General features: G+C 38.8%; 1 protein-coding gene across 5 annotated transcripts in view; it reads left to right on the plus strand.

Annotated features, from left to right (window-relative positions):
* Positions 1 to 24,539, plus strand: part of POU6F2 (POU class 6 homeobox 2) — a 315,713-nt gene that overhangs the window by 239,912 nt on the left and 51,262 nt on the right. For all 5 annotated transcript variants that reach the window (XM_068935937.1, XM_009679430.2, XM_068935939.1 and 2 more), the window contains exon 6: positions 14,082 to 14,228. In XM_068935937.1, coding sequence (XP_068792038.1) covers positions 14,082 to 14,228 — 147 coding nt within the window. The remainder of the gene's footprint in view (positions 1 to 14,081; positions 14,229 to 24,539) is intronic.

Genomic DNA, 24,539 nt, shown 5'->3' on the forward strand with positions numbered 1-24,539 from the left:
ATTGTTCTGTAATATTGTGGTTTGATTATTTGTTTGTCAATGTTTGCTTTTAAAGTTTCTGGATTTATAGTGGTAGGGCTTGACTCTTATCTCATTTATGCTGGTGTAAGCAAAGAGCAGGTCTCCAACTAACTAAGCTTTTCTAAACTCTTAGCCCCCTTTTGGACAGTAGAGGGTAGCCCAGGAATAGTTTGATTATGCATACATTTATCCCACTGGCTTTATTGCTACATATACAATCCAGGACATTGTAAAGAATGGTTAGTAAGCGCTAGGCAGAAATCTCTGATGCCTGAGAAGATTCTTAACTTGAAATACCCCTCCAATATTATCTCCTGAGTTCTCCTGAGTAAAGCACCTCCTTCGACGGGGGTTCTGGGTAATTAAAGTATTTAGTAGATTCAAAGGCAGCCTGTATTCATACTGCTCCAGGGTTTGCATGCAATAGCATATGGTCTCTACTGATTCTCTGACTTCTTTCCCCGGGCAGAGAAGAGGCAGTGGCAAGGAAGTGAGAGGTCTTGGGTAAGGTTACTTACATTTGAAAAAATATCTACCTGGCACACATCTGATATCTGCCCAGCCGTTGCATGAAGAAAACAAAGCAGGCCAATTAGAAATGGTCCCAGCATCAGTCCTACCCGAGACTCTGTGGGGATGTGGACGGAGACCTGTCCTTGCTGGGACAGGAGCAGTGCCCGAGACACTGCTGGTTACGTGGGGAGGTGCCTCCTGCTGGAGTGGTTCCTGTTGGAGGCAAAACCATCAGTGTCCCACTGGTAACAGAAGAGGGAGAACAACAGGAAGTGCCCAGAGCTGCCCACTGTATCACCATCACTCCTTCTCCACAACAGCCACTTGTATGGATGAGCGGATGAGGCCCTGTATCCATGACTACTCATCTCTGCCTACCGACCTGGAGGCCAGTTAGTGCCAGTCATAAATCAAGGGCCTGTAGTACAGCTCTTGTGGCTTGACATAAAATTTTTCCTCTGATTTTATTACCTTTAACAGCTGTATGATGAGGGTTATTTATACAAGTGTGTAATCTTTTCTGCATAATAAGGCAGAGGGATAGGCATATAATTAAGCATTATATGAGTTACTCTAATTCATTTTAGAATAGAGGTTGATAAAATCAGGGTATCAAATGTGACATTTACCATGAGAGTTTGAATAAACAAAATGCCAGAAGAAATGGAAGAATGCATCAGGGATTTCCCCACCACTGCAGTGCCAAGTTGAATAGCTGATATATCTTATGACAAGTATCCAGAGCATTAATGGTAAAATTAGTATTTTGTAAAGAAGGCATACATTGGCAGATAAAAACTTCAGAAAGGAGACAAGGCTTTCTTTTATGCAGGATGCTTGGATAACATGAACCATCTAAGTTGAACCAATTAATTTATAAACAGCAGCAGATTCAGACATACATACTGCAAGCTCCTGGATTTACCTTTTGCTCATGTAACCTACAGTAGGGAGTCTTCACTTTGAGATAGCGCCTTGTAGTTGTCCATACCACTTGATGTGCTTCTTAGCTAAAGACCTACATTTATGAGCTGCTTTGTAGTCATTTGTATATTCACTCATCTCTCTACCTCAGAGTACTTTTTTGGCCTCTCTTAATCTTACCTGTATATATGTTACGGCAGTGCCTTAGGTGCCCAGCCTACCAGAAAACCTGCATCACTAGGTCCTGTGCATTAAACAGGAAGAGATATTCCACCTGCAGACTCATCGAGAAAGAGAAAATTGTTTTTAATTGGCGTCTTGCCTTACTGTGGTGTATATGCATATGTAATGCAGGCCTAATGGACTAAAGGATTTGTTATCTAAATAGAAAATAAACAAACAGGGTGAACGATAGGTAGTTTTATTATTCCAATTTTCAAACAGGAAATTAAAGCAATGAAAATACGTGGCAGAACTAGACTCCTAGTGAGATTTCTAGATTTCTACCCAGGGACCCTAAGCACAAGACTTCCTTCCTCCTCAAACATAATTATTACTATTTCCACTGCATATACTTTGGAAAGTTTTTCATGTTTCCACATGAAATACTAATTTTCTAACCCTGAACTTTCCTTTTAAGCAAAATCAATGAAAAGCTATTGTTGCTTTTACAGATGCCAGAGAGAATTATTACCATCACAGGCAACAATAAAAAAGATATTTTCACCCTCCGTAGATTGAATTACTGAGAAATAACCTTATAATTATTGTATAAAACACCCTGTTTTAACACTCTTTTTAATATCCATAAAGTTCCTGATTTATTTTTCACTAGCCAGCATCCGTGCTGGCTAAATTCTGCCCTGCTGTAGGTCGGTGTAATTACGCCGCCCTCCATGGGATTCCACCTGTTAGGCAGATGGCTCTTAGAGGCACGCTGCCTGGGATGGATTTTCGTCAGGAACAAAGAGAGAGGTCTCGTTTCACTGACACTGATTTAAATAGCTGGAGTAATTTTCTTGACATCAAAGGAAATATTTTGGACTTAAAACAGTATACCAGTTAAATCTGCTGGGAATTAGATATTTGTCACACCAGTGGAGAGAAGAAGCTTTCTAACATTCCCTGGTGTGGGCTTCAGTAGAGGGCAATGCAAGGCAACCCTCAAACAGACCTTGGGCCCTGGCTCTCGGCACGCCTCCGGTCAGGTGCATTAGCAACCTACAATTCTTAGCAGGCTAATGCTAAGAAGTCAGGAGTCAGAAAGGAAATTCCTCCTTAGCACACTCGCATTCCCCTTTTTCAGCTGCAATCAAAGAAGTGTCTCCTGGCCCCACGCAAACTGTTTACACTGATGAACAGTTTAAACCGTTCGTCTTGTTTGCCTTTTTTAGCTGACTGATGTTCACCAGGTCTGTTGCAACCCAGAATCCTTGCCTATCTCTGAGTCTGAGCTAAAGCTGATAGGCTTGTTACCTGTCTATTGATTACTGTTGTTGAAGGAGGAAACAATTCAATGCCAAATGACTGCACGCTCATCTTGTGTTTAATTAATACATATTTAAAATGAGACCATCTCTTTTCTGTTTGCCTGTTTTGTCCTTGCATTCTTACCATGCCACTGCCCTCCAGTTCCTGATTATTTAACGCTATTTCCTTACAGTCATGTTCAACCCAGAAAAAAAATGGGCACGGCATGTTGAAATCCGGTAAACTTCACCTCTTTACATCAACTTTAAAGTTGTTCTCACTAACACTTCCAGCAAACTGAAATTAAGCAGCAAAGTACTTTGAGGCAAAATAATGGTCAAAGGAATGTTTGAAAGGAAAAACAAAAAAGGACTACTCATTCATCTCATGTAAAATGTTACCATGAAATTTCTCTTTCCAGGGAGCAAGTTCAGCTTTAAGTTCTGAAAGTGAAATTCAGCATATACCTTGTGTTTTATGGGGAGTATTCATTTTATTGCATGTCCAAGTAATATGAATGTGATAAGCATAGTGAAGTAGTCCAGTCTCGATTGCCCTCAGACTGGGTTCATTGCAGTTTCTGCGATATTTGAGGTACATTAGGACAAATACATTGTCAGACTGGGTCATCAAATTCTTGATCCCAGGCTTACCCTCTTACTTGCAGAATTACCAGTAGCACCCGCCAATGCTAGTGGTTGCAAAGAGCTCTGCAGATCGCACTCTTTCCAAAGGAATATTTTGGCAAATAGTTGTACACATAAATTTATATGTTCCTATGTTCTTCCCTCCCCCAAAATGGGGGGTGCAAAAAGGCAAGTAAGAATGATTTACTTGAAATGAAATATTTCCTCCCAGTTTCAAAACACCTATCTGTGATGGGTGATCCGTTTTCACATTTCCTTTCAGTGAGTTGTTTTGGGCTAAACTAAATGTTCAGTGTGACCTAAAATGTATTTCTTTTTTTCGTTCTAGATCCATCTGAACTGTGTTTTGTTACTGTTTTGGTTTTGTTTTGAGGGGGGTGAGCAGGGCAGTTGAAGGGAATTTTTCAGTCTGCAAACAGAAAAAAAAAAATCCATTAATTTCACTGCTGTAGGTGTTTTGACTTCAGTGGATGGCTTCTCTGGTTTACAGTGGCAAAAATGCAAAGAGGAAATAGGCCTTTGGTTGTGAATATTTGATTTAAATGAAATATAAGTGTAGTTAGCTAATGCCAGAGTTCCAAATGAGGCTGTCATTCCCCTCTTTACAGCAGATTTGTAGCCTGTAAGATATTAAAGAGGCTGTTTCTGATGGTAGTTACCTCTGCTTTACAACTGCGGTTCCACTGACCTCATTAAAATTGCACCAGATTTTTGTCAGTGTGAAGAGAAGTGAGAATCAGTCCAAGAACTTGGAACTTAACATTATTTTTAGCACAAAAAAATCCCTTGTTTTGTAAAGCACAAGAATTGCTACAGGGCCCATAAATATTTTGTGAATCTGGTCAACAGATAAAAGTAGAAAATACTTGAACATGAAGAAATTCATCTGTCTGTCTATTGACAGTGCCTTATGGAAGAACAAGAGTCTAGATACAGTAAGGCAATAATGAATTTAATGAAAAAGCTACAGACATTCAGGTTGTAAGCTGAGCTGCTGTTGAAAAAGATAGTACATATTTTTGCCCGTATAGCAGAATTCCTTGGCTGAATCTCTATGAGTAGATTTCTATTGATAATAAATATGGAGGAAATTATTTATTGTAAATGATAATTAGACTTTCCCCAGTCTATGCATTCAGCCAGTAACAGAAACTGAATAATAGCATAGGCATTATTTCTGACAGCCTGACTTCATACAAAACAGAGGTAGATTAGGAGCCAAATCTTGCCATGATTTATGTTTAAAATACAGTGATAGCAGTGTAGGGTTAAATTAATATTTGGATATGATTTTATGTAATGACATATATAAATAACATGGAGTATAAATCGTATCCAGTCTGTGTCTGTAAATGGACAACTCTCATCACAAAAACATACTAAGACCAACTCTCAAGTTTACTCAGGGTGGCATTAAGACTCACACGCAGTCTTAACTTTAAGCAGGGTTTGCAGGATCTCAGCCTCAGCTTTTAACCTGTTTGGAATTGATCCTTGCAGCAAAAAATTCCTCAGTTTATTCTTGCAGTCGTCACTCACATTCAGCTAGCAGCAGTTCTTCTGCTACCTGAGGTAGCAGTAGGGAGCTACACTTTTGTTGTAAGAGGATCTCAGTTCCACATACCCTCTTGCCGTCAATTTATAGTGCCTAGCACCATGGCAATTGCAAAGATCTCAGAAACAGTATGTTGCTAGCCTGCATGTTTTTAATTATATTTCCAGGCTTCATTTGCTGGTGGCAACCTGATGTTATTTGGATTGTGCAGAGGTGAAATATATGAGTTTCTAATACAGCTTTGAAATTGATTAGGAATTAAGATGGCAGCATTACGGATGCAGAAGGTTCAGTGCTGCTCTTGCAGCTCTCTCTGAACTCCCACATGGAAAACCTATGGTGATCAGACCCAGAATGACTTGAGCGAAGTAGCTGAGACTGGAGATAAGAGATCAGAGAAAAGGAATCAAACAGGGAAACGCGGAAGGAGAGTATAGCATGGCAAAAAAAAGGAAAAAAAACCCAAATCCACAGAGGAGTCGCAAGAAAGGTGGGGGAAAGAAAAATTAACTGGTTCCAAGGTAACCAATAGTATTAGAAATACTGGTAGATGTGTCCTCTGCACCTCTCAGAAGAACATGTCCAGCTGGGATTACGTAGCTGATGCTGTGAGGAGGCAGCCCAGCCCCATGCAGCCTGCGTAGCAGAGCTCCGGCAGCGCCGCTCCTGTGGCAGGACTTACGGCTCATTTTGGGAGCAGGTTTCTTGCTGCCACCAGATCAGATGGAAGTGCCTGGGAGGAGGGAGGGTTCTCTGTGGAAATTTTTCATGTGTGGCTGCAGTACAGTATTAACGTTTCTGCCTTTCTTCTTCGGTAGGAGATACATTGAGGGCACCGCTTTTGGCTTGTTGAATGCATGGTTGTTACCACGTTATATGTAGCTTTATGTGCAGAGCAGGACTGCAGGTAACAAGGTGAACATAATGCGTGTATGTATGCAGAAACAGCGGCTTTAAAGTGGTGTGTGTAATCCACCCTGTGTCAGGTAGTGGCTTCTTATATGTTTAGAGCCAAATTAAAGCTTCCAAAAGTGAATGTGGCAGGAAGTTGCTACCATCTGAGCTGCAATATGTTCACGTCGTGCTGCTGCAAGGAGGTAATTCCTATATAGAGGGGGGACACAGGCTCACAGGTGTTCATCACTCTGTCTTTAGCAGCAGTAACCCCCCCCCCCACTGATATGCAGACAGCAAAGAGCTGAAGAAAGTCATATGCCCAATCCATCACTGGGTGATCAGAGCCGTAATAAAGCAATGCAGCGAGGCAAATGTGAACAGGGTCAGGCATAGGAACCCCCTGCAGTGTTTTTTACCTGCCCTCTCCCCACACACAGACACTGGCTCGGGGGGCTTGTTTTTAGTGGTAATCACTCCCCCCTTATATTAACTTTATTAGAACTGTGATTTTGATCTCCAGGTTTTCGAATGAAACTCTTCCTTCAACTTTGTTCACGCTTCCCAAATCTCACTTTGTACACTGAGATTTTCTGCGAAACCCCGATGTCTAAGCAAAACTCAGTCTCAACTGATTGGACATCTTATATGTTCTCCATGCAAAACTGGAAAATAGAGAACTTTTAAAACACACCGGTTAGAATGCCCATGTCATTTAGACTGTCGGGCGAACAAGAGTAACTGCTCCGGATTAAATCCTTCCAGCTTTCTTGATACCTGGATTCAGAATCGGATTTGGATGTTGGCCTTATCTGTATCTTCACCTGTAATCTTTCCAGTGCACTCAGGAGTCATCTGCATCGGGTTTGCAAAAAATCTTGTGAAAGTTGGTGAATCTACTAGCCAAGGTTTGGAGCTGAAGGCAGACAAAAGAAAAATATTCCCCGTAATTTTAGTTTCAGATTTGATCTTGTTCATGTTGAAGTCAATGAGAGATTTGTTGTTAGCTCACAGGGAAGCAGACCTTTCCTGTGGTTTTATTACATTATAAATAAATGGAAGAGTCCAGAACCATTTCCAGGTTCAAAAATGAGGGTGTTGGTAGAGCAGCTGGCTTAGAATTTTAAAGAAGCCTTAAATATGTTCTCAGTCATTAGGAAGGATTTATTCTTCTAGGGGAAAAAGAGAAAGCCTGTACCTAACAGTCTTTTTTTTTTTTAATGAATATTCAGATAAACAGTTCCAGGCACGTATACTAAGACTGCATATACTGCAAAACAAGACCGTTTCAGAAAAGTTTACTCAAATACTCAGACACAAAGAGGCATATTTTCATGGTGAGACCTCACGTTGCATCTGTAACATTTATGGGTTCATTATCCTCTATGTATTTAATGGTCAAGGTTACATGTGCACGTGGCATTCACACATTCAAATTAAAGGCAAATAAATGTTTTAGATTAAGGAGATTAATTTGTTGTGTCTCTCAGTGGACACCCTTCCCACAGCTGCTAGATCACTGAGACCCAAGTGCTGGGCCCTTACCCGAGGAGACAGATGGCAATTTCCTTTTGATAAGAGATCATTTTTTTAGCAGCAAGGAAGCCCTGAAGTAACCATTTTTCTTGCGAGGAAAGCATCTTTCAGAAGCTGGATAAATCATTCTAAAATAGACAAACGCAGGAACCAAGGAACTAATCAACCTGAAATGAGCTGAGTTTCAACCCCTTCTGGAAAGTTTAGAAGATCCTCTTTGCTTACATTCTTAGCACACATGGGAGCTACTTTAGAAAATTAGAGAATTAAGACACTTTTTTCAGTACTCATTCCCCTCTCATGAGTACCAATAGCATTTAGGATTGGTACTGATGTAAAATTTCATCAAGTGAGATGAGATAAGTTCCTTATATTTACAGCATGCTTACACGATGCATGAAATATACAATTATGGATGTTTTAAAGAGCATGTTAACTTAAAGGGTCAGGCAGCTAACCAGACTAAACCAAAATGGGTCTGTTTAATTCAAAATGGGTCTGGAAGAGTTTTATGTCAGCAGATACTGATCTGGAACATTTTGTACTTATAAATAAACGTGATAAATGTGGACGTCCGGGAACCCAAAGAACTAAACTCTGTGGGCAGTCAGTGGGTCATCTACAAGTATTCATCAGCTCTGAAAGGAGTCAGTCAGCTCTATTGTATATTACATTTTTTCCTAATATCTTCTCAGTTGCCTGTCTGTACATATACATGGGTCTGTGGCCCTTCCTTTTTCTCTCTTCTGTTTGGTTACCAACCTGAGATATGCTGACAACTTCCATTTGCCTTCTCTGGCAGGATTAGACCGAAACAGGATTCCTTTCCCCTACTTTCTTTTCCTCTCTTTTCTCTCCTTCACTAAGGGAGCAGAAATGAAAATGGCTAGGGTGGTTTCCACTCGCTTGTTCATATCTCTGATAGTTTGGTCTTGGAGATCTGGGAATTATATTTGTTGTTTATTTGCTTTACGATGGCTATATTATAATGTGGCTTTTTTTGGTCATGTAAATTGTAATCGTAGTTTTTTAGACGGGTTCCAATTTGACCAGCAGCACCTTCTCTGTAAGACACTGTGAGAAGTTTTGTGCATCCTCCTCTCTCCATGTCATATCAGGGCGTACATGAGAGTTGTGTGCTTCCCATCACCTCGGGTCGTGTCGCTTTGCATTGAATCAAGTCATGTCGCATCAGTGATACCACTATCAGTACTTATTCCTGATAGAAAATTCAGCATAGATATAGACAGCAAATATCTCAGCCACAATAAATGTATATAATGAGCAGATTAAGTATCTGTGAGAACCAGATATTTTAAGTGTCCCTGGCAAGTCTGTGCTTTCAGATATTCCGGTATCTTCATCTCTACACTGTATTCTGCACATCAATATCTGACATATGTGCATATGCTAAAACGTCTGTCTAATTCGCCTGTTTAGAGCTCTTACCATGTACAACCATTTGCAAATGTAGTTCTATGCAATTTTGAAATATCTTCTTATTACTGGATGGGTCTGAATACTGTAGCTAGGTTGTATACTTATAGGTTGATCATATCCAGGCACTGTACTAATAACAATTGTTGACAGATTTTTTTTTTTCCAGAATTTGGAATTTGCTTCAAACATTTGCCTGTTGGGGCATATTTTCAGTTATGCATGATTAGGCTCTGTGACAGCCATTTTATTAGACATTCTACCCTATTGTTCATTTAGAAAAGTTAAATGTTGTAATTATCCAATTACATAAGCCTAAAAAGGATGTTGGGGGGAGAGGCAAAATATAAGAAATATCCCTTGCTGAAATCTGAAATACATAGGGTTTCCAAAGTGTTTGAGTACAATATCTTTTTGTATATAATTGATTTGTTTTTGTTTTGTGTTACCTATCATTGATTCTGTCTCTTGGCCTTCTTAGGCTCTGCCTTTTCACAGGTTTCTTGAAAAAAATTAGCTATTTTTGCTTAAGACCCTAAAGGTAAATTAAACAGCCAGAGCTCAGGCACCCGTAGTTGAAAAAATTGACTGTAAAATTCTATATAAATGCTAAGTAGTCCTCTTATTGTTGATTATTGTAAACATTTATTTGGAGCTCATCCCTGTGGTATCTAGATGCTTTCCCAGGATTAAGTGGAAAAGTCTTTCCAGTGCCCTTTTAAAAATTCCTTCAGGGATTTTGAGATTTCATGTAGGTCCAAGGAGCTATCCATTGGTACAAGGTATACATGCATATTGAAGGTGATTAGGAAAATAAGCATCAACGCCTAAACTTTTAGGGTTATTTAAATCAAAGAATTTTGTTGTTTTCCCATGAAAAGCATTTATTTAGGAAAGCTCCCTTAGTAGCTGGATATTGTGTGAAGCTCCCTCCAGAAAGGATTGTCTGAGAAGGTAAGAGACTAAGGATCTGTCAGTGCTTAATCAAGCAAATTGCTTTTCTGCACTAATTTCATCTCTAGGAAATATTCAGAAATATGAGAATCTTAAAAATCTTCCTAAAAAATACATAAATTTTTTTGGAAAAAAAAAGTTAGTGTTACTCCACAGTATGTCACTTCCTTCTCCATTGCTACATTCAGATAAAATAGCTTCACTCCCTAGCCTTTCCCACAAATCCTTTGAAAAACCCACAAGATCTCTAAGTTTCTTCTTATACTGGCATTACAGAAAATGACCTTACCTTTCAGGTTACACTAAGGCAGGCCCAATTTTTCGTATGGTGGTCTGGCATCCTGAAATACCTTGGCATTTCATTTCATCGGTCAAACCATCTGTTTTTTTTCTTAATATTTGTGATACTGTAATGAATAAAACTGGTTCTATGATTGCCAGGCCAGTGAAATCAAAGTTCAGTAAGATAAGCACTTTGTAGATAGGAGTAAAATTAGTATGTATGCTATCAAATCTGATGTTGTATTCAACATATATGTGCATGCTTGATGAGTTTCTTACAATAAGTTCACTTAGATACAAAGTTGGCTTTGGAAAAAGGAGGAAGGAAATACTCGACCACAAGAAAAACGTATATGTGGCTCTCAAGAGAGCTGCTTGCGACATTGATTCCACCATCCTTTTCCTTGAATTATGCTTTCAGTAGACTATTTCCTAAGCCTAAAACTCTCACTTCACATGTCACCATTTTAGGATCTTGAACACAGTGCCTCTTTCATCCCCTCTTGTTTTACAGGATCTTCTTATCTGCGTGCATCCTGTTTCAGTGGAATGCCTCCTGCTGTTCACTGAGTTAGAGCAGAACCAGTTTCATGTACTTTTCCTGTAAAAGTTCAGCTTTGGGAAGTCAGAAAAATTTACTGAAGCTACTCAGTTATTGCAAGATTCTTCTTTATAAAATTTGCTCCTCCAAATAATCATGTCATTAACTGAGGCATTATTGAGAGGTAGGCCTGTCACTTTAAACTAAGATCGCTATTACCTGCTGTTACGGTTGGTGTTTTGACCGGGAGCACAAATTTGGGCAGTAGAACTGACAGCTCCAAAGGTCTCAGCCTTCCAAATTAAATCATTATTTAAATACAGAAACAAAAGGGGAAGAGTCCTTTGTGGGACTCTTTCACAATACAGCTCTAATATTTCTAGAAAGTGTTCTCTGGTGCCCAGCCTGCACTAAGAAATGTCGTTAATCTCTCAAGTCAGAGATACTATTTTTAAAATAACAGCAAGATACAAAGTACCAGAAGTTATCTTATGGTCCAGATATAATGGAATAAAATGGGTGTCTCCATTCCCAATTTGCATCTTGATATAAAGGGGGTTAATTTAGTAGAGGGTAGTTTGCAGTCAACAGCTCACAACAGCTTCCCACAGCGTTCAGAGAAAAATGTATCTACTCTTTTTTTAGTCGGACTTATGGGCAGACAGGGATGTGTTTATATGTGTTTGGTAGTATCTTACTCTGTGAGTTGGCCTGTTCAGTGTGATTTCTCCTGGAACATGGTACTGCCCAGGGTACCTATGCATATCATATCCTCTGCCATCATTTTTAATAAGTAGCTTATCTCTGTGATGCAACTAAAAGCAATCCTAAGTGTCTCCAGGGTTTGTTTTAATTAGATTTTATTGTTGTATTTGAAAATGTACAGTTTTTGAAAACTGGAGCAAGAAAAATAGAAAGGAGATTCTAGGAGATGATAGTCTGATTTTTAGAAAGCTTTAACCCTTGGTCGTTTTCAGATTCACGAGCTTACTTATTTCCCCCAAGAACTGTTCCTACACGCAGCTGAGGCCATAAATTATAGCAGCTAGTTTATTTTGTTAGCTGATGTCAGATAGCTATGCAAAGATTATTATTTATACCTGCAATTAGATGCTAAATAACAGATGTGATAATTTGTGGGGGCCTAATAAGACCTACAACACAATTGAAGGCCTTTTCTGAAAACCGTATACTTTTGCTGCAGCCTTTTTCTTCTGTCTGTGTTTCCAATTACGAGGTGATTACAGAAGTCCCAGTGTTGCCCGTGAAGGGCAGAGTTTACCAGCTTCATATCTGAACAATAAGGAAGTTACTTTTATTCCACTGTTTTGAACAGCAAACTGATGAGTTTATCCAAATTTGTTATTTAACATGCTGCTGTGCTCAGGCAATACCCCTCAAGTCACTGAGGAGCAGATGCACCTACATTTGGTGCTGGCACCTTGTGCAGTTGGGTGAACTGTGTACGCTGTACTTTCAGGGACAGATCTTCCCCTTGTTTATCATGCACATCTCTACGCTTTTCACTGCTAATAAAGACGGACCTGGCAGTCATTGCAGCTTCTCCCTTTCTGTTTTATACCTTCTTGGTTTTCTTGCAGTCTTGCAGACTGTTTTTGGAGAGTCCTGCAATAATTTTTTCTAAATCAAAATATTTCCTCCAACAATGTCATCTTTTTTGCCCAGCACTGCTACTAATCTTTATTTAGTTATTTACTTTACAATTTCTAGAGGGATTGGATGTGCCCAAGGCACCCCTTTAGGCAACGCTTTATATCAAGGTTCCATTTATAAATACTTCATGAAGGGCTAATAAATGATTAATAGATGTTTTAATGTATGACCAATCAATTGTGGATTTTGTAATGTGCAACAAACAAGTAGGTTTCTTATAAGCATAGATTATAACCATATCTGACATCTTCTACTGATGGGCTTCTAAACATCTATAACATACACACTACTCATATCTGTAACATGCTTAAAACATCTACTAATCACGGATTAATTTTTTATAACGTATTTTGAAGCGGAGCCTGTCTGTGGAGCGTATTCCTTATTGGTGTCTGTGACTCTCCATTTCCACAGCATTGAAAATCCACTTATCATCTCAGGACTTAAAACTGCTTTTAATTTCAGCTCAAATGTCAAGCTGTTTTGAGTTAGCCTCAGCATTTTTACATAAACATGAGGAAAAGTGTCTTTGCTGCCCCAGACTTCTTTTTTCTGTCAAACTTCTGCCCACACTGCAATGCATTTTGCAAGCCCTGCTATATGCAGTGATTCTTAGGGGGCCAACCCATGCTAAACTATGTTGTCACTCTATTGAATTCGGGGGGGTTTCTGTGATTGTTACTGGGGAGCTGTCCCAGTAACAGTTACTGACTTTTTTCCTGTACTGTCATCTCTGTGCACAAGGTTCAAAGTTTCTTCACTTTCAGAAAAGGATGAGGAAATATAAACTTCACAATAATCCAGTGAGCAAGGCATCTCCCAGAGGACATTTGATTCTGACAGGGGAACAACCGTTTCACATGTTTTATAAACCCAAGTGTTGATATGAATGCTCCTCTGTGGGATTCAGATAGTCTCCAAGGGGGAAAGCCATGTACGGGCTCAATGCTGTAAATGAAGTACCCTAAGGTGTGTGTTAAGACTCACTTCCTGAAAATTTTATGTGAGCCCAGAAATTAGTCATTCACAGATGAGAAACAGCAAGTTTCTTAGGACCTCTTATATTTTGCAAAGGGAAATTTTGAATCTGCAGTTGATTTCCACTGAAGTTAATCATAGGGTTGAGTTCCAAGCTGTGATTTATCTAGATGTTGAGACCAATTCTTTGACAATATAAACTGAAAGGAGCTGCAGGTTTCTCTCATTTCTGGGGTCATTAGCTAAATAGTCTCTGTTCTGAAGTATATCCCCAAGCAAATATCCCAGTCCTGTTCAAATCACATGCTAATCTTTCATTGAATTCTGTTAACAGCAGGATTAAGCTGCTACACCTGTGGCATTAGGCCGTTACACCTAAAGAAATAACACAGGCATAACTCCCCTTCCCCCTCTAAATCAAAGAATAAGAGGGAAAAGAAGAGTTTTATTCTTCAGTATTTGTATGGAATTTCCTCTGGGTTTTTTAAATCCATTCATCATCAAAGAGACCAGAGCCTCAGAAATAAGAACCTCTCAAAACTGCTCAAGCAGCCAGAGTTTTCCTCCTTGTTAGCACAAACGCCTTTCTCTTTGCCAGTTAGCACTCTGTGTTTATTGGTGGCTTTACCATGATCTTTTCTTTCTTTTTTTTCAGCTGGTTAATAATCCGCTAGCAAGTCAAGCAGCAGCGGCTGCAGCAGCGGCAGCTATGGGCTCAATAGCCAGCTCGCAGGCCTTTGGCAATGCGCTCTCCAGCCTTCAGGGGGTCACAGGTCAGCTCGTCACTAATGCACAAGGACAGGTGAGTAGAAGATGGGCAAAACAGTGAATTTTGATGGCAGGCTGATCTTGGGACAAAAATGAGTTCCGCTTGTCTGACAGCAATTTAAAAGTGCACGTATTGGAGATAAATAAATATTGATTTCACAAACAAGGTAAGAAATGGAAAGTCTGAGAACAGGAAAGAAGTTAGGAGGTGCTATAAAGTGCTCTCGATCCAGAAAGGGTTTGGGGCTTTTTTTAATCCAGCCTTTTGAAGAGATCGCAGTAGTGTAATAATGTAGTATTTTAAACGTGTGTAGGTCACTACTGACTCTCGTGCTGCTAATCTAGCAACCCTCTGATTCTTGACAAAAGTACCAGCTGTCTTCTTCCTTGGATAAAGCCTAATGACAGAGAACTATATTAATGTGCTATTGCACTGTTAAGGCTATACTTTTCCTTGTTTTCTTTTTTTTTCCCCCAAGCTATGGCATTTATAAAAAGATATTAGATAGTCTAAGTAAAGGAACAAAGCTTAAATTGTAAAGAGGTATCCTTAATGGATTTAATTGGGTGGCCTGTTCATTTCCTGATTAACTAAATTCAGTAATTTGCAATGAATCTGACAGGCTGTAATGCAAATTTGAGAGAAACTTTTGTACTTTTTTAAAAATTTTCCAAATAGAGATTTGAACAAGGTTTATGATAAGTGTAAAACAGAAATTGTGCATTTTCTGTGTTTGGGGAGCTGCTTATTTGTTATGAACTATTTCAGTCTTGGGCTTAATAAGATGCAGAAAGATGCACATCTAAATTTATTTATGTAAATAACTCCATTGATGCAACATATCTGAGTACCTTTCAAAACCGTGGCCGCTCCGTTCCTCCATTATTCCTGGTAACTCTGCTTACCAGGAATAAAATTAACACAACTGCTTGTTTCAAGTAAAGTCACTGTAACAGATCTGTTAATATAACTTAAGACTGGAACTGCACTAACTCAGTAATTGATACGATGTTATTAGAAGTCATAGTCATACTGTACACCTACAAATTAGGTGTACAGTAATATCCAAAGCGCTTACGTGGATGTCAGGTGCTAGTAAGCATTTGCTGAAATGATACAGCTTGGGTTGTATGTGAATCTGAAGTTTAGTTTCTACTCTTAAATCTGTATGGTGAAAAAACATAAACATGGGGCGGGGGGGGAAGGTTCCTGATAATTTTCTATTACCAGTTCATTTAATTGGAACGGAGGCTGTTTTTTCTATTTTGGCCCATTTGAAAAATAAAAGGCATCACTTTAGATAATCTGCTCCTTTTTTTTTTAACATAACACATAAACAAAGATGCATCCTAAGCTTCACTATCCCCATGCAAGTCCCAGAAAAAAAATGCTGACCTTGTTATATTTACTGGGTGGGTGCAGAATTGTTCCATCACTACCCCGAGGGTTGAACGATGGAGCTTGTCAAAGTGAGGCCTTATCTAATGAATCATCTTATCGCAGGTGCACACCACACATATTAAAGGAGGATTGTATGAACAATGTGCCCTCTACAATAACCTTTCAATGTCTACTTTAACCCTTGTTTCAATCCCTTTTCATCAAAGGATCATTTTATGCAGCCAGCTTTAAATGGAGGCTCTCAAAAGCCTATTAAGATTTCTGGAGGGATGGGGTATTGGTTTGGAAGAAAAGTTGGTTATAATACCTATAACTCATAGTCAGATCAGCTCCACCTAGAAGCCTGCTTGTTTTTATCGGTGCTCCAGAAGTGGTTCACAATCACCGCTCACATGAGGCACTTGGCGTCTAAGACGGTCATTGTAAGAGCCGAAGAAATAAAGCCAGGCTAGTTTTCCAGGAGTTCTCCCTTTACGAGTTCTCCACAGAAAAGATAAGGAAAGTGTGGACACACATTGTATCTTTAAAGATCTGCTACTGTGAATATCCCACTGCCTGAAACTATAGATTCAGTCAGGCTGAAGTACCCCTTGTTTATTCCACACGTAACATAAAATCCGGTAATTCCGCAGGTTGCAATGAAAGAGAGGAGAAAGAAAGAATCTTCCCCTATTGTTGGACAAAATTACAGAATCTATCTGTCTGCTTAGCCCTTTCAAATAAGGGCTATCTTTTTAGTAATTGTTTTTACAAACGTTCCTTGGTATATAATCAGTACTGCAGAACTCACCACAATATAGATAAATATTGATAGTAAGTGTGTAATGTAACATCCATCTTCCTAGTATTCAGCATGCGTTGCTTAGAGTACACAGCTGCCTTCAGAACAGGATTATTTAGTGAAATTAAACTACATACCCGAAATGAAACTACGTTCCTTGCAAATTAATGAATTTATAGCAACTAAACAAGAAATGCAAGGTATGTATCCTCAAAACTGAGAGTGAAAGTGAATAGTAATTCTGGATGCCTCTGAGTGATCACCTTGGACTTGTTAAGGAGCTGAATTTCCATAATATGCTAAGAATCTGCTCTTTGAAAATTGCCCCCTTCAAAGAATCACAAGTTTGACACTCAAAACTCCCTCCTGCAAATTTAAGGTTGGTTGACTTACCAGATTGTATGTGCAATCTTTGTAATTATACGCTGCTCGTCTGTAAAAAGTCAGGGCTTGTAAGTGTCCATCTGTCTGGCTAAATATATGGTGATCAGTAATCCCTAGAGACATGAAGCTGTAGGTCATATCCAAGACCCTACAGCAAATTTAGGGAAATGATCTTTTAAATGACACATGGCATGGCCTTAACTCCCAAAAGTCTAGGGTTTCTTACAATCACAATAATAAAATTATATGTGTTAACAACCATTTATATAAGGTATTTGTTGTTAAATTAATTATTGCATTCACAAAATTGGTATAATTTTTGTTTTCCTTTAAACGGCAATAAGAACGGTAATACCAGAGCTGCCCAAGACCACCGTAGCAAAGAGATGTAATCCATTGGAATAATATGTCTAGATCACCTGATTAATTTGATATAGTACTGGTAGAGGACTCTAAATCAAATTTTCATTTTCACAGGCGTATTATGAAGAGCTATTGGCCCATGTAACACTGCTCACATTCTGTTTGCCCTCAGCACTTTCCAGGAAGCATTTGCAGGACTGGACTTTTATACCTTAAATTTAAAGGCGGGGGTAAGAGAATTGCTAGATTCCATTTTAGTAGATACACACTTACTTCAGAGTGAAGCTGTGCTCCTGCTCAGCCTCAGTCTGCCCTCATATCAGAATCTTAGTATCATTTCCGCACTTGGATTCGTCAGAGATGTAATAATTAGAAGTTTCTCTTTTTCCTCTGTTGTTATGAATAAGAGAAAATATAAAGAGATTTGGCTGTCCTTATGTATATTAAGTATACGATACGTGCATATTAGCTGTTGTTCTTAATCTTCGTCAGGAAATGAATCACTAAACATATGGAAAACGTGGCTGATGCTTCTGTTTCTATAAATGCTACCTGCAATCCAACTTTCTAGTTGACTAAAACCTAGAGCTAAATTGTCATCAGTTACATTCATTTAAGTCTCTTGACTTCTTTAGCAGGATCAAATACATTCTAACTGTGGATGCGGAGCCCTTCAGCAAGTTCAGTTTCTTTACTAGAAAAATGTGAGCTTATTAAGAAAGAGGAAAAAAAAAATCCCAGTTCAGCAATTAACTAATCAACTAATTTTATCATAAAGAGTAAGAAGGTGTCATGATAAGAGTTGGCATTATGAGCTGTCTGATGATTAAAAGAGAACAGTAGTTTTATTTCCTCATAGGTTGATATGAAAACAGTATATGTGCAGTGGTACTGCACAGTACCTATTTTAGTTGACCAGTGAGCTTAAAAGGAATAGTATCAGTATAATCTAAGAGTGTCCTCCAAGGAACTCACTCTTCATTGTGCTTGTGCCTTGCTCTTCAGATGTGAAAACCTTCTGTATATGGAAAACCTTGGGCACACCTCCACCCTGGCAATTAACAAAATAACTAATTTTGGGGAGTTGTAACCCGTAGGTAGCTCAGAAAACTAAATGGAGAGAGTGGCACTGTTGATCCAATTAGATAATAGGAGTACTTTGGTTCTCATTATTCTGATGAGAGGGTACACGTTTGCTCTTTGAGCTCCTTGATGGTAAATGGTGCTAATGAGGCCTGATGGATCCTCTGCTCCTAACAAGCCTCTCAGCAGTGAGGGTGATTACAATGGAGATAGATTTGATGGGATGCGCTCCCTTTTGTAGTGTCTCAGCTGCTGACACTCTGCGACATAATCAGGTCACAGAGCCGGTCACAGCCATCAGCAAAAGCCATAGCTCTATCCCTCATTATTAAAGTGCATTATTCAGTTCCAGGCCTTCACAATACTGCCAAGGGCCTTTTTTTCTTCTTCTTTTTTGTTAAGCATCAGTTCTCAAATACAAGGGTTAATAAAATCATCAGCTAAAGAACTAGTAAATTAAAGAAATGGAAATAAAGCACTCCCTTTCAAATTCGTTGAAGGATCACAATTAAATAAGCAGGGAATTTCTCATCTGCACAGTACAATGTAATATGTCATGTGCAATAAAAACAGGGAAAAGGATTTAAAAGAATAGCGTTGTCCTCATTTTGGACTGGCTTGGAAAGCGCTAAAATATCCTTCATTCAGAAGTGAATCTCTGTCTTGCCAAGTATTACATGTGTGCATGTAGGTACTATTATTTTCAGTTTTCTGTAAACCCCTCCCCCTTTTTTTTTGTTGTTGTCAAGAATTACTTGCAAACTGAGTTTATTATTCTGAGTTTAGCAGCTGCCTTGTCTTACTTAAAGTGGCTGAGGCCACAATCTGTAAAATATAGTATTGACCATGGTGCTAGGACTGTTCCACTCTCAGAGACAAGCCAGTTGCCTTCTTTTGAAGGATATGCAAATTACAAAAGCATATGGAAAAAGATGCATTTTCGTTTTCTACTGATGACATTGAGTCGGGGCTATCTCACCTCCAAATGGAAATTCACTTAATTTAAGGGAGGATTTTAACTGAGTTCAGTTAAACCGGTGAGACGTACTGAGTGGAGAGCCTTCTTTTTAAAAATGTTTGTTTCAGTTTCATGTCAAGCTCATTTTGAGCAGATTTCATCTAAATCAAAATAAGATATTCTAATACTGAAATGAATATTATAAGAGGGATTTATTTCAGTTAAATCACTGTCAAGTATACTTTCAGTGAAAAATGGTATAATTTTTCGTGTACATAAGGCCAAAGGGACTGATGCATTGCTTTTTTTACCCTGTTGTTCAACACTACAATTGTTCCTCCTGTATGTTATGAACAGCAAATGAATATGTATATGCCAAGTTGCTTATAAAATCTTCAGTGTTCTTAAACCAAATCTCTTGACAGCTACAGATTGATATACAGAGCTATGCAAAGTTAGCATTGTCAGATCAGTAGTCATCTCCAAGAAGACAGAAAGAAACTGGTATATGGCCTAGTTCTTGTTTACGCTAACCAAAAAATTGTCAGCCATCAAAGGGAACGTAAGGTGTACCTCCTCATAGGATTTGAAAGCAGCATAGTGGGATTTTTTTTTTTTTTAACTCTCCAGGAGCTTTAGGAGGCCCAAAGCCATGTAATGTACAACACCCCTTAAATTCCTTCTGAACATACACAATTCATGCTATTCTCCACGTGTGCTATGTCCATTAGCTTTTCTCTTAACAATTCCTATCATTGCTGCATTTGTTTCAGCTACCCAGCCCTAACATATAGTAACCACTAATATTTTGGCCACGGCAGCATCTAACAGTACTCACAAAAATCTAAACAGCGATGGTTAAAATGGTGGCTAGCAGTGTCTTCTTAAAGCTAAGAATGACAAAAATAGGAATTGGTAGTGTCAACAGTAGTATATATTAAGGAAATTTTATGACAAGCTGGAGATAATGAAAGAGGCACATTTTAAGGGACAGAGTAGAGAAAGGGATTGTAACACTCAAATAATACTAGGATTTAAGGACATTCCTTGGGAAACCATTTGCCAGGAGAGTCTGTTTTGAAAGACCTCCATTTTGCTATATTAAATTTCTGCTAGGTGGAGTCTTACTCTCTGTTTCTCCCTCAAACTTTCACGGGGCTGGATATATGTAGTTCTGCTGTTTCCAGGAAGAGAAGGGGCACATATTATGAGGAAAGGTCAATTGTAAGGAAAGAATCGTTCCATTTGTTTCCTCTCTCCGCAGCTAAACATCGAAGAGGCTGTTTGTTTAATTACCTCCCATGAGATTTTGTTAAAGGAATATTTGTCTTTTGATTCATACTTTGCTGACTATGTCTGTATTTTACTGTAGTGTTTATCCAACCTCAGTTTTAGCCAAAGTAGCATAAATGTAAAAATGTATGGACCAAATTGTCAGGTCATGTAAATTGGTAGTTTTATTGAAATGGACGGGGCAGAGAGTGATGCTAATTTATACCAAGAAAAAGAGCTTGCTACTCTGTTTTGTCTATTTTAGGCAGTGATCATTGATAAATTTTCAATATCCACATTTTAAAAAAGAGCAATGTGCCGTTTAAAACAGCTGCCATCTGCAACATGCAGAAGTGATATCCAGTTAGCTCTTAATAAACAAAAAGTGTTCAGAACAACAATAGTGCCATCATATTTAATGGAGGTATTCTAACTTTCTCACAGCAAAGGAAAAAAAAAAAGGATAGAGTAAAAAAATTATTAAAAAAATAATTATCCAAAGAATCATCCGTTGCAAGAATCTTGCAGAAATACAGTATGAGCAAATCACAACCTGCTGGAACAAAGAGGCTAGTTTCAAAGTGGAAGCACCACCACTTTGATCCAAAGCTCCAGGAAAATGAGTATTAGGAGTAGTTCAGACCAGATGATGAGCTGAAGTCAAACCTTTGATGGGAGAGACTCCAATCTTCCCAAAAAGTCCCCAAGATAAGGGTTGATATGTTAAATCTTACCTGTTGCAAATAGAAACTGCAAGGAGAACACCATTATTTGAGAACAGTGTGAAACTTTTCCTTACTGGAAAATGCATACTGGAGACATACTGGGTCACAATTTAAGTCTCCAAAGGGATTTACACAGGAAAATAAAATTCCATATTGAAATCCCTATCAGCTTCTAAACAATCCTCATATATCCAGAAGGACCTCCAAAGTTTCTTTCATTTAGCTTGCAACAAATCTTACTTTGAGTACCAAGCTTCACGCTTCAGATTTATAACCTCTTGCCTGGATGTCTACTAAGGCTGCGTAGCTCTGAGGTAAATTTTTTTCAGAGGTGCCTCAGCCTTATTTTCAAAAGCAACTTATATGTGCAGGATCCTGAGTTTCCTTCAGCCAGAATTAGGATTCTGAGTGCCTGAAGGCATGGCTAGGCGCACCGTAACAGAGCATTGCAAACAAATTCCACGAGTCGGGATGTTTACATATCACAGCCAGTGCCATGCTAGCACAGGTCCTGAGAGCCATCTAACCTTGGTGGTATGGTGTTACAGCTGGACTAATTAGACCTCCTTCTCAACAAGGTGATGTAGGATCCAGTTCATTAGTCACTAGCTTTGGGGTCTTAGTAGTTTTCTCTATTGTGTGGAGCAGATATGCTTTGAAGAGAGGCGTAAAAGCCTGAAGCATTTAGGTACTTTTGAAAATGTTATTCACTGATCTAAATTGAATCTCTCAAGTCAGAAATACAGGATGTACCTGTCCGATTGTCAGTGCTTTCTTAATTTTTCTTACTTGGAGGAGAAAACCAAACTTAACTGTTAGTTCAGCTTTTCTACCATTTTTGTGGAAGCTAATCAGTAACTAAAAGAAGCACCAAACCCTCTTATAATCTGTTCAGCATTGTGAGGGGGTTAACAGCATGGCAAATTTGCATACTTATCACCAGTGGCACACATCACAGTCAAGGAAATCTTTCTGATCTGGGGAGGTTCTTACATTGGTCCCCTTATCACCATATTTTGTTGCCATCCAGCAACACATTAAGAAACATGACTAGTGCCAGCTACAAATTTGTCTTCTGTTCTTGCAGAACAGGGTCTTGTGTTTGGTAAGAGCATTTTGTTTCACTTTGTAAGGAATGGTTTGTTTGTTTTGTTTCATCTGGGCTTGCTTTCATCTGGATATTAAAAATATTTTTGGAGGAGCTTCTTAGAGATGCATATTGTTTATATTTACATTAGAGAAAGGCAGGTAACAGAAATGTAATCGGCTTTTGCAGGGAAATGTGGTGAAGCCAGAGGTGATAAACCCAGGAATGGTCCATAGTAACTATTGGAATTCATTCCAAGTCTTTTACCAGCCCCTTGAAAACAAACTCAGTCATGGACAGGGGAGGTTTGGCCATTATCGTCCCAGAAAACTGAATTTGTCAGTTATATCCTTCATCCAGGAGCATTAGGTGGCCGTTTTGATTCCTGGGAACCAAACCACAGAGGAACTTGAAGGCAAAGACTGAAGTCTTCAGGTAACTGAAAATTCTTTAAGATAACGCTGAACAAAACAGCAGACAGAGCTGAGGCACATAGGTGCTGCCGAGGAATGTGCCTTCCCTATTACTGATGTTTCCTGAGCAGTGGAAATTGCTTGGGAGTGCATGGAGGCTCAAGAACATTGCATCATTGCATTGCCTTAAGAGGTCATAAAGTGGAGAACAATTTGAGGCCACATCATTGTCCAGCAGTAGATGACAAAAATCCTGCTCTATGAGAAATTAGCAAGAGAATGGAATCCAAGACCATCCCTGAAGCTGGGGCAGTCCTGTAGACTGTCCAAAACTTCTCATGAGAGAAGGCGCTGGATATTGGGGTGTAGGATGGCTACAGGTAAATAGGGCAAATCAAATTGGAGAGTAAATCTGCTTGAGATGTCTTTCCAGATGTGCTTCATCATTTCTTAGAAACCAGGTTATAGTTCTTTGTGTAAGTTAGTGCTAAGTAAATTCATATATACTGAGTATTGTTTTCCATTGTCAGAACTTAACTTTCCGTACCTTTCTGCTCAACTGACACTGATATCAAAAAATACAAGGTCTGCTTGGGCAAATGGGAGAAAAGCCAGTTGGCGATCAGTCTATCAAAAGTGGAACTTAATATACAACAGTGAATATCCTCCAGGTCCTTGACTCCTTGAACTATTGGTGGAGCACTGCTATTTTTGGGGGAAGGTTTGGAATTTCCTAGAAGTCATAAGTCTTCGTGAACAAACGAAGGCCACTGAGCATTCTTGTTGGGTTACAGCCTTGACCTCTGTGTATGATAGATGAAAGTATTATCAGTACAGGTGAGGAAGTGAAATTCAGGGCACCCATGTTTAGAGCGGTGTCAATATTTGTTTGAAATTTCAGAGGAAGAGGAGTCTGGATATTTTAGCAATATCTTGTGAAGAGTTTGAAAAAGAAAAAAAAAAAGTCTTTCCTGAGCAGTCCTCATATAAAGAGGGAGACAATTGCAGAAGTACTTGATTGATTCATTTAATCGTAAGCCAACAACTGAGTTGTATTCATGTAGCATTCGTAGTGATATAACCAGCCAGATGCAGACCCATAGTCTTCCTATGAAGCACATTAAATGGGAGTTGTTCTGTAAGAGAAAGGATTGTCTGGCTTCTAGTTTGACTCCAGAGTATTGCAAAGAATTATGCTATGTCTTTTCATGTGTGCTGCATCTGTGAACAGTGGCAGGGAAAGTTCAAGCAGAAAAAATCACAGTCCTAACCAGGAATGGACACTCAATCTATCTTTCTAAAAGTATATCTCAGTTTGTCACTTTTTCTTCAGAGACTGACAGTGTTAGGTTTGAGTGTGTAGGTATGCAAATGGCCCAGATATCAAAAGGAAAAAAGGACTTTGAAATATCTATGCCAATGTTATTAAATATATATGATTTTTAAAGTACCTTTTTCACTTAAACTTCCTTCTTTACACATTAATTAAATATCTTCTCTAGGATAAGTATTTCTCATAGAAGATTAATGTATTATTGTCACATAATAATGGCAGAGAATGACAGGATCTCTTTCCTTAAGCACAAAAAGGAATTTATTAATATAAAGAAAATACTCATATCCCCTGAGCTATTCTGTCTGTGCTTCATAGAGAACGTTTCCTGGTCTCCCCACATGTCTAGCGTCATGCTGGAGATTCAAGGAAGCAATATATATATCCTGCCAGTTTAAAAATCAATCCACTTTTCAGGAGATAATTTAATATCAAGACATGAGGTGCCCAATATCCAAATATACATTCATTTTAATGTTTGACGCATCAAATACTCTGACATAGCCAAGTTTCAAAATAAATGGTTTGTTTTAGAGGTTGGATA

Source organism: Struthio camelus, chromosome 2 (genome assembly GCF_040807025.1).
Source record: "Struthio camelus isolate bStrCam1 chromosome 2, bStrCam1.hap1, whole genome shotgun sequence".
NCBI classification, from domain to species: domain Eukaryota; kingdom Metazoa; phylum Chordata; class Aves; order Struthioniformes; family Struthionidae; genus Struthio; species Struthio camelus.